This window comes from Onychostoma macrolepis, chromosome 23 (assembly GCF_012432095.1).
Source record: "Onychostoma macrolepis isolate SWU-2019 chromosome 23, ASM1243209v1, whole genome shotgun sequence".
Taxonomy (NCBI): Eukaryota; Metazoa; Chordata; class Actinopteri; order Cypriniformes; family Cyprinidae; genus Onychostoma; species Onychostoma macrolepis.
In genome coordinates this window covers 225,001-236,050 of record NC_081177.1, presented here as the reverse complement: position 1 = coordinate 236,050, position 11,050 = coordinate 225,001, and the positions used below count along the sequence as shown (strand labels likewise).

Below are 11,050 nucleotides of genomic sequence, written 5' to 3'. Positions count from 1 at the left end.
CCAAAAACTCGTCCAATTGTCTATAAAGCCTATGTTATTTTGCGGGCACCACTTAGACATCCAGCCATTAAGTGACGACAGTCTGCTATGAATCTCATCACCCCGGTAAGCAGGGAGCGGACCAGAGCATATTACAGTGTCTGACATCGTACTTGCAAGTTCACACACCTCTTTAACATTATTTTGGTGATCTCCGACTGGCGGTCGAACATCATTAGCGCCGACGTGGATAACAATCTTACTGAATTTACGTTTAGCATTAGTCAGCACTTTTAAATTTGCCAAGATGTCAGGCGCTCTGGCTCCTGGTAAACAATGGACTATGGTGGCTGGTGTCTCTATTTTCACGCCCGCATAATAGAATCGCCAATAACTAGAGCACTTTCATCAGGTTTCTCAGTGGGTGCTTCACTGAGTGGGGAGAACCTGTTTGATGTTCTGATCGGATCGGAAGAGTGGTGTTTTGACCCGCGACTAGCCGCCTCACAGTCACCCAGCTGCCCTGCTGCACGGGCTCAACCGAAACCAAACAATGTACAGGACTCCCTGAGCTAGTCGCATCCAAAGCAGTATCTACAGCCCTCACATTCTTACTGTCCTCAACTAAAGTCTGGATGCGTGTCTCTAGTTTAAAACCTTCTCTGTCAGAAGCTTTCAGAACTAGAGACACAGTTACACCGTTATTGAACTGAATCTAAACTGAATCAGATGCTTTACAGCAGAATTTGTCTCGTATTTCCTTAAATTTACATCACTGTTGTTTTTCTGTATTGTAAAGCGCTATAGGCTTCAAATAAAAGTGACTTGACTTGAATATATGAGCACATTCAAGTCAAACTAAATCAATAAAATAGCCATAAGAGTTTAAAAGCAGCTCTTTGTCAAAGTAATTTCACAAGGAAACACTGATAGTATGTGAAATGTTATTTATTTTCAGATATAGGCTAATCGCTTTGAGAGGTTGCTTGTACACACAGCAGCAACGCTCACAGTTTACCTGGAATTTTTCTTTAATTTCTTAATCACGTATTAACAGAAATTAAAACTAAAAGAGCTTATTCCTCGGTTCGTGCGCGTGCGCATGTTTGCCGTGCCCGCGGCCGGAAGTCGCACTCTTCTGCGTCACAGGCGCGCGCGCGAGGTGAAGGCGGCGGACGCGCGCACGTCACGTCTGCGTCTCTGTGTTTATTTGGCCTCGGTGCCGTGAGGTCGTGTTTTACCGGATAAAGAGGAGCGGACCGATCGCCGCTCGCTGCAGTGGAGTGTGTGTTTAACGGTTCCTGTCACAGACGGTGAGTTAGTCGCCGCTAGCATCAAGCTAAAGCATGCGCCAGCCCTATTGTCTGCGTCGCGCACGTGCACGTCCATCTAGCTTCACGTCACTCTATCTATCTGTCTGTCTATCCGTCTATCTATCCGTCTGTCTGTCTGTCTGTCTGTCTATATCTATCTATCTATCTATCTATCTATCTATCTATCTGTCCGTCCGTCCGTCTATCTGTCTGTCTGTGTTTATCACTACAGTATCTCACAAAAGTTAGTACACCCCTCACATTTCAGCAACAATTTTAGTATATCTTCTCAAGGAACAATACTACAGAAATGAAGCTTGGATATATTTTAGAGTAGTCAGTGTGCAGCTTGTATAGCAGTAAAGATTTACTGTCCTCTGAAAATAACTCGACACATAGCCATTATTGTCCAAATAACTGGCAACAAAAATGAGTTCACCCCAAGTGAACATGTCAAAACTGTGTCCAAAGTGTCAATATGTTGTAGGAGCACCACTGTTATCCAGCACTGCTTTACTCCTCCCGGGCTCGGAGTTCAGCAGAGCTGCGCAGGCTGTTGCTGGGATCCTCTTCCACTCCTCCATAATAACATCACGGAGCTGCTGGAGACTTGGCTGCTCCATCACCTTCACCTTCAGCTTCAGCTTCAGCTTCATCAGCAAGGCAGTTGTCATCTTGGCGGTGTGTTTGGGGTCGTTATCATGTTGGAAAACTGCCGTTCGGCCCAGTTTCTGAAGGGGGGGGGGCATCATCTTCTGCTTCAGAATGTCTCAGTACATGTTGGGATCCATGTTTCCCTCAATGAACCGCAGCTCCCCAGAACCAGCAGCACTCATGCAGCACCAGACCATGAAGATACCTCCACACATGCTGGACACCATCTGACCCTCATCAGATCAGCCTCGTCTATCTTAGACTCATCAGACCACAGGACCACTGGACAGCTTGTGTTCAGCAAACTGTTTGCAGGCTTTTTGTGAGCCAGCTTCAGAAGAGGCTTCCTTCTGGGATGACGGCCGTGCAAGCCGACTTGTTGCAGTGTGTATCTGAGCGCTGTCAAGCTGACCTTACGCTTCTGACCTCTAAAGCAATGCTGGCAGCACTCATGCATCTGTTTTTGAAGCACAACTTCTTTGATCGACGCTTGCGAGGCCTGTTCCGAGTGAAACCTCTGTATGCCGCTGGCCACTGTACTGTGACTCCGTTTCAGGGTGTTACTGATCTTCTTCTAGCCTCGGCCATCTTTGTGGAGAGCAGCAGTTCTGATGATCAGATCCGCAGAGAGTTCTTTGCGTGAGGTGCATGTACAAGCTGCACACTGACTACTCTAAAATATATACAAGCTTCATTTCTGCAGTATTGTCCCTTGAGAAGATATACTAAAATAATTGCTGAAATGTGAGGGGTGTACTAACTTTTGTGAGATACTGTATCTGTCTGTCCCTCCACACTTATTCCGTTTGTTTGTTTCTACTTTATCTGTCTATACGTTATTTATTTGTCTACCCGTTTATTTCTCTATTTATCCATCCATGTTCTGTTTCTTTTGTCTGTTCATTTTTCTATCTATTCATCCATATTCTCTCTATAACCCTTCCTCCTTTAAATCTATCTATTTTTCTGTTCATTCAAATGGACTATAAAATATAAATATGTGAGATTGATTGAGATGATTAAAGTTCTCACAATCTGTTTCTGCGTCTCGTGTGTCAGTGTGTGTGCGTGTGCGTGTGTGTGTGTGTGTGTGTGTGTGTGTGTGTGTGAGAGAGATGGTGATGGAGAAGCCGAGCCCCCTGCTCGTAGGACGCGAGTTTGTGCGGCAGTACTACACGCTCCTGAATAAAGCGCCGGATTACCTGCACAGGTGAGTTCAGAGCGGTCAGAGCGGCAGGTGTCAGCGATGCGCTCCGCTCACGGTGTGTGTGTGTGTGTGTCTCGCAGGTTTTACGGCCGGAGCTCCTCGTATGTTCACGGCGGTCTGGACGGCAGCGGGAAGCCGGAGGAGGCTGTGTACGGTCAGGCGGTGAGTGCTCCAGCCGTCTTCAGTGTTAAACCTCTCCTGTGTGCCCATTACTGACCAGTGCGGTCAAGCTTAACCTCAGGGTCTGACAGATTTACAGGGTTTCTGCAGGTCTTACAAAGTATTTAAGGACTAAAAAAACCTAAATCAGAGCAGAACCCTTTAAAGGGGACATATGATGCCCATTTTCCACAAGTTGATATGATACTGCTTAAATTAGACTGCAAAAAAATGATTCTCGCACTTAGTATGTCTGTCTTGTTTTATAGTATAAATATCTACAAATTCTGGAATTAAGATGCATTTACTTGACAAGAAAAATGACCTAAGATATTATGAATGAATGAATGAGGCTTGTATATAGCGCTTTATTGTGTATTGCTGTACACCCAAAGCGCTTTACAATCTAATGGGGGGCGGGTCTCTCCTCAACCAGTAACAGCTCTAAGTGAATGAAAATATCCTGCAAAGTTTTAAATCTGAAAGTGCACCGTGTACAAGGTTTCATGTTGACGTCAACAAACATTAGCATATTGCCGCCCACTTGATGGTCTTTTCATGTTGGTTACAAAGAATGTATAAAGTAAAAAAATTCTGAGATTTTCCGAATGCATGGCGATTCTTTCTGGAGTGGATTCTGAGCGTAGTTTTGAGCAGCAGGTGGCGCTGCATGCTCCAGAATCAGCCGTACTCTGCTCGCTTCCAAATCCTTACACACTCCAACCTAAAATAATCATTCATAAGATTCATAAGGTTGAAGGGAATCACAAGGGTGTTCACAGTGGGCTGTGTTTACATTAATCTGGCGTCATAAAAGCATTCTGAGCCGAGGTGAGATTACAGACTCAGCCGAACACACTTCAGCGCTCTTCTTCATCAGCGTTTGAGTGTGCGGATAAAACTAGAGTACAGCGCCATCTGCTGTTAAAATATAAGCTCGGAATCAACTCCAGAGAGAATCCTGATGCATTCAGAAGATCTCAGAATCCATCCACGAATCAATTCTGCATTGATTTATTGTCGCAGGTCTAGTCTGAACACTGAACACAGCACCAGTGACTGACAGGAGTGTGTGTGTGTGTGTGTGTGTGTGTGTGTGTGCGCAGGAGATCCATAAGAAGGTGATGTCTCTGCAGTTCAGTGAGTGCCACACTAAGATCCGGCACGTGGACGCTCATGCGACGCTGGGGGACGGGGTGGTGGTGCAGGTGATGGGCGAGCTGTCCAACAGCGGCCGACCCATGAGGAGGTTCATGCAGACGTTTGTGCTCGCTCCGGAGGTGAGTGTGTGTGTGTGTGTGTGTGTGTGTGTGTGTGTGAGATGACTACGGTTGGGTACCAACCCTCTACAGTGTGAGAAAATCACTGGCTCATGCGACTAAATCTTCACTCTGGGTGACTAAATGATGTCTAATATTACCCACTGGCTAATAAATTCTCAGATTTTACTCAGCAGTGTGTGTGTTTGAGGTGGAGTATGAGTTTAGCCAGAGATATGTTTGTTTCTGAATGACAGAACCTAGTGATGCCATGTAGACAGAGAAGAGAAGTGGTCCAAGAACTGAGCCCTGAGGCACCCCGGTAGTTAGATGTTGCGACTTGGACACCTCGCCTCTCCATGATACCTTGAAGGACCTAAATCTTTAACAGTTTAATGTTTGAAAGTAATATTAGTCTAGTTGTTTTTGCTCTGGTATTTTTGTTGAAACCACAGGCAAAAGATCCATTTGTAGTGTTCTGTAGGCTGCTGCTTTTTGCTCATGCTATTCAGCTGCAACAGAAAGCTTTGTAAAAATCAAAATGTTTGACCTAATTTTTTTTATTGGATTTAAAAAAAAATCTTTTTGGAATTTAAACTAGGAATCGATAAGCAGAATCAGAATTAATCAAACTCAAATGACACCCAACCCTAGTGACGACAGACATTCCCGATAAACGCTTCTCTGACCCTCTGTGTGTGTGTGTTTTCGCCAGGGCTCTGCTGTCAATAAGTTCTATGTGCACAATGACATCTTCCGCTATGAAGAGGAGGTGTTTGGAGACTCTGAGGCTGAGCTGGGAGGTAAATCTACAGAACACACACGTTGAGAATATTATTTAACACATTCAGTTCATAGATTTTATTAGTATCAGCACAATAAACTTTGATTGCCTTTCTTTAATCACATTATCATATCCGTAAACTCCAGTATTGATGGATTTCTAGTTTGTGTGTATTGATATATGAGAATGTAAACCAGTTTCAGTACGTAAATATTGAATAAACAGTGTTTTACTCTGTTTTGCGGTTGAATGTGAGCGCAGTCTGTTTAATGAAGTCAGAGTCTTTGAGATTCCTGATTTATTTTGAGCTTATATGGGTTTGTGGTGTTAGTTTTATTTGTGCAGCTCTTAAAAAGGTCTTAAATGAGATGTAAACACTGCGGAGGTGCCTGGCACTAGTGTAAGTGTGTGCTGTGTGTCTGTGATCAGAGTCTGAGGAAGAGGAGGTCGAGGAAGAGCAGGTAGAGACTGCGCTTCCCTGACCCGGCCCGATCGGCCCAGCAGCAGCACCTACTACGAGCCGGGCGCCACCCGTCAGGTGCAGCTTGAGATCAACATGCGTGCTTTACATGCTTCGCATGCTTTACTGACTGTGATCGACTGCTTTGGTTTGTGTTCTCAGCAATGGAGTCGAGGAGCAGCAGGAGGAGGCGGTGCCTGAGGCGGAGCCAGAGCCCCAGCCTGAGGCCAATCAGGAGACTGAGGCGGAGCTTAACCTGGAAGCAGAGCTGCAGGTGGCTGAGGCGGAGCCAGAGGAGGAGGAGAAACTACCGGAGGAGGAGAGAGGCTCCACCCTGGCATCGCTCTGACTCCGCCCCCTCAGACCCCAGACCCGCCCAAGGTACGTGAGTGAGAGTGCGCGAGTGAGAGTGTGTGTGTTGACTGATGTGTAGTGTGTGATCATGTGATGGTCTGCAGGCGTTCTCCTGGGCTCTGGTGACCAGTAAGAATCTTCCTCCGGCCGGCGCTGGAGTCTCTCCTCTGTGTGTGTGTGTTTCTCAGTCTGATGTATAAGTACGAGACTCTGGGCTGTGTGTGTGTGTTTCTCAGTCTGATGTATAAGTACGAGACTCTGGGCTGTGTGTGTGTGTGTTTGAGGTGGAGTATGAGTTTAGCCAGAGATATGTTTGTTTCTGAATGACAGAACCTAGTGATGCCATGTAGACAGAGAAGAGAAGTGGTCCAAGAACTGAGCCCTGAGGCACCCCGGTAGTTAGATGTTGCGACTTGGACACCTCGCCTCTCCATGATACCTTGAAGGACCTAAATCTTTAACAGTTTAATGTTTGAAAGTAATATTAGTCTAGTTGTTTTTGCTCTGGTATTTTTGTTGAAACCACAGGCAAAAGATCCATTTGTAGTGTTCTGTAGGCTGCTGCTTTTTGCTCATGCTATTCAGCTGCAACAGAAAGCTTTGTAAAAATCAAAATGTTTGACCTAATTTTTTTTATTGGATTTAAAAAAAAATCTTTTTGGAATCTAAACTAGGAATCGATAAGCAGAATCAGAATTAATCAAACTCAAATGACACCCAACCCTAGTGACGACAGATATTCCCGATAAACGCTTCTCTGACCCTCTGTGTGTGTGTGTTTTCGCCAGGGCTCTGCTGTCAATAAGTTCTATGTGCACAATGACATCTTCCGCTATGAAGAGGAGGTGTTTGGAGACTCTGAGGCTGAGCTGGGAGGTAAATCTACAGAACACACACGTTGAGAATATTATTTAACACATTCAGTTCATAGATTTTATTAGTATCAGCACAATAAACTTTGATTGCCTTTCTTTAATCACATTATCATATCCGTAAACTCCAGTATTGATGGATTTCTAGTTTGTGTGTATTGATATATGAGAATGTAAACCAGTTTCAGTACGTGTAAATATTGAATAAACAGTGTTTTACTCTGTTTTGCGGTTGAATGTGAGCGCAGTCTGTTTAATGAAGTCAGAGTCTTTGAGATTCCTGATTTATTTTGAGCTTATATGGGTTTGTGGTGTTAGTTTTATTTGTGCAGCTCTTAAAAAAAGGTCTTAAATGAGATGTAAACACTGCGGAGGTGCCTGGCACTAGTGTAAGTGTGTGCTGTGTGTCTGTGATCAGAGTCTGAGGAAGAGGAGGTCGAGGAAGAGCAGGTAGAGACTCGCGCTTCCCCTGACCCGGCTCCGGACCGGCCCAGCAGCAGCACCTACTACGAGCCGCCGGCGCCACCCGTCAGGTGCAGCTTGAGATCAACATGCGTGCTTTACATGCTTCGCATGCTTTACTGACTGTGATCGACTGCTTTGGTTTGTGTTCTCAGCAATGGAGTCGAGGAGCAGCAGGAGGAGGCGGTGCCTGAGGCGGAGCCAGAGCCCCAGCCTGAGGCCAATCAGGAGACTGAGGCGGAGCTTAACCTGGAAGCAGAGCTGCAGGTGGCTGAGGCGGAGCCAGAGGAGGAGGAGAAACTACCGGAGGAGGAGAGAGGCTCCACCCCTGGCATCGCTCTGACTCCGCCCCCTCAGACCCCAGACCCGCCCAAGGTACGTGAGTGAGAGTGCGCGAGAGTGAGAGTGTGTGTGTTGACTGATGTGTAGTGTGTGATCATGTGATGGTCTGCAGGCGTTCTCCTGGGCTCTGGTGACCAGTAAGAATCTTCCTCCGGCCGGCGCTGGAGTCTCTCCTCTCGTGGTGAAAGCGGTCAGTGTTCAGGTACAGCACAGACAGTGACATCAGGGTAGAGGTCTTCACGGAGGACCCGAGACCCGACCCGGGACCCGTACGGGTTCGGGTCTATATTTTAAATGGTCAGCCGGGTCCGGGTCGGGTCCCAATCTATTACTTCGTGTCCCGGGTCTGTTTAACATTGTGTGTAATACCCGAGTCGATCGGAGAACACCGCACCCGCCAGAGATCAGTGTCAGTCAGCATGCGTGTGTTTTGTAACTTGCAGTTTGTAAAATTAGGATGAGAAAATTGTGAGCGGGAAATAAGGTTAAAAAAACACACGTTACCTCGAGCCGCCAGAAGCAGAGCGCGGGCAGAGTTAATGTAGCCTACTGCACGCGGGCGGTGATCATGGATTCCTTCATGAGTGATTTGGGGGGAAAAAAGCTGAAACAAAACTGAAGAGACGCACCTGTTATTGAACACGCACGCACGCAGTAAAGTGTAACGCACTTCTTGTTCTGCACGTTTTTTGCTAAAAAAAGAATTGCTCCGAGTCTTTATTACAACCAACAAAAAGTATCTTTTATTGTTGCGTAAACGCAACAGTCGAAGTTGACTCGAGATGGAAAAAAAGAACAAAAAATCTCCTGCGAAGTTGCATTAGTCATCCGTCACTGACCGTGACAGCAAGTAGACTTTTAAAGCAATAATCAGTGGATTAAGAAGGCTCTTTCAGTCGGCAATAGAGAGGAACGAACAGCCTAAAGCCTCGTTTATACGCGCGCCTCCGCTGACTGCGCGCGCACCTCCCCAAACGGACGAGGCGTTTATACTTGACGCGGTCGCCGTTGAGATGTTCTTTGAAACGACAGGGGGCGACGAGGAGTAATTTTCCTCTAAAACCATCGGGAATCACCGGTGAGAAGTCATTTGCCGGTACAAGGCTTCTCCTGTGATGAATGAGTTGATGAATTAATAATTTCTTTATGAACTGGTTAAAATAATCTTAAGCTTTTAGGTTATTTCACATATTATTAAGCAAATAGTGTATAAATAGTGTCTACATGAATTCTAATTCTATTTTTATACAATAAAAATAAAACGTTTTTGAATTAAAAAGCCTTGGACAAACTATGCTAAAAAACAAACAAAAAAAACAAAAAAACTCTTCATTGTTTTCCCTCAAAGCGTTAAAAGTTACCTGGTGGAGTTTGAAATTAACATCAAACTGCTTCTGTTTCACACAAATACCAGCACAGATGTGCATCTTCGGCTAGAGTCGCCCAGAACTCGTGCATCTTCGGAAGCGGAGCTGCGCGGAAAGTTACAAAAAATGTTGTGCACGCAAAACGACGTCGCGCGCACTCAAAGCGAACTTCCGCCAACACCGCGATGACGTCATATTTGGCGCGCACCCAAGCGAACTTGCGGACGCGTCGAGTATAAACCAGGCTTAGCATGGATGGAAATTTATTGGCTAAGAGGATTGTATGCATTGCAGTCAGGGAGAAGGCTACTAACAGTAGTAAGGGATTTTTAATTTTTTTTATTTTTTCTCTCGCAACTTGTTATCGACTTAGTAGTGCAGTCGGGTCTATCTTCCCAGCCGGGTTCGGGTCCAACTTTCGAATAATGGTCGGGTCCGGGTAATACATTTAAGGCATTTATCGGGTGTGCACGGGTTCGGGTCCCACTTTCAAATAAAATACGGGTCCGGGTCGGTTCGGTGCAGCACATTTACGGGTACGAATTTTTGGACCCGTGAAGACCTCTACATCAGGGTATGACCGTCTGTCATCACTTACTCATCTCAGACGTGTGAAACGTTCAGGAAGTTTGAGTGTTTTCTGGAGTCCAGTGTTGTTTGGCTCCTGATGTTCTTCAGAATACCTTCTCTTGTGTTTCACAGAAGAAAGGCAGTCACACAGGTTTGGAAGTGATGACAGATTGATCCTTTCTGCATGAACCATTCCTTAAAGGCCATCTTACTTAGTCAGTAGCAGAGTTATTATAGTTAACTGAAACCAAAACTAAAACTATGAAAAGCATTTGTTACTTAAAAGAAGTTGAAAGTCATTTAAGGTGTTTTTTTTTTTTTTTTTCAGCTAGTTGCCAAGAAAATATTTGTCATTTTCGAGTAGTTTAACTGGATGTACTACAACCCGAATTCTGGAAATGTTGGGATGTTTTTTTTGTTTTTTTCATTTGAATAAAATGAAAACTAAAAGACTTTCAAATCACATGAGCCAATATTTTATTCACAATAGAACATGGATAACATAACAAATGTTTAAACTGAGAAATTTTACAATTTTATGCACAAAATGAGCTCATTTCAAATTTGATGCCTGCTACAGGTCTCAGAATAGTTGGGGTGGGGCATGTTTATCATGGTGTCGCATCTCCTCTTCTTTTCAAAACAGTTTGAAGACGTCTGGGCATCGAGGTTATGAGTTTCGGGAGTCTTGGTGTTGGAATTTGGTCCCATTCTTGCCTGATATAGGTTTCCAGCTGCTGAAGAGTTCGTGGTCATCGTTGATGTTTTTTTCGTTTAATGATAAGCCAAATGTTCTCTATAGGTGAGAGATCTGGACTGCAGGCCAATTCAGCACCCGGACTCTTCTACTACGAAGCCATGCTGTTGTAATAGCTGCAGTATGTGGTTTTGCATTGTCCTTCTGAAATACACGTCATCTGGAGGGGAGCATATGTTGCTCTAAAACCTTTATATACCTTTCAGCATTCAGTGGATTGTGTTTACCGACAGTGGTTTCTGGAAGTATTCCTGGGCCCATTTAGTAATGTTAATGACAGAATCATGCCGATAAGTGACGCAGAGTCGTCTGAGGGCCCGAAGACCACAGGCATCCAACAAAGGTCTTCGGCCTTGTCTCTTACGCACAGAGATTTCTCCAGTTTCTCTCAATCTTTTGATGATGTTATGCACTGTAGATGATGAGATTTGCAGCGTTGGTCTGGTTTCACACTCTCTAGATTCTATCGAACCGTGGTGCATTTGCGGTCATCACCAACGCGCGCGGAGAA

At 45.1% G+C, this 11,050-nt stretch overlaps 1 protein-coding gene across 1 annotated transcript in view; it reads left to right on the top strand.

The window, feature by feature from the left end:
* Positions 1-1,118: 1,118 nt before the first annotated feature.
* The window catches only part of g3bp2b (G3BP stress granule assembly factor 2b), an 18,430-nt gene continuing 8,498 nt past the window's right edge, over positions 1,119-11,050 (top strand). The window contains exons 1-8 of the mRNA XM_058762537.1: positions 1,119-1,292; positions 3,006-3,156; positions 3,234-3,315; positions 4,419-4,592; positions 5,287-5,374; positions 7,460-7,574; positions 7,659-7,878; positions 7,958-8,047. Coding sequence (XP_058618520.1) covers positions 3,062-3,156; positions 3,234-3,315; positions 4,419-4,592; positions 5,287-5,374; positions 7,460-7,574; positions 7,659-7,878; positions 7,958-8,047 — 864 coding nt within the window. The 5' untranslated portion in view covers positions 1,119-1,292; positions 3,006-3,061. The remainder of the gene's footprint in view (positions 1,293-3,005; positions 3,157-3,233; positions 3,316-4,418; positions 4,593-5,286; positions 5,375-7,459; positions 7,575-7,658; positions 7,879-7,957; positions 8,048-11,050) is intronic.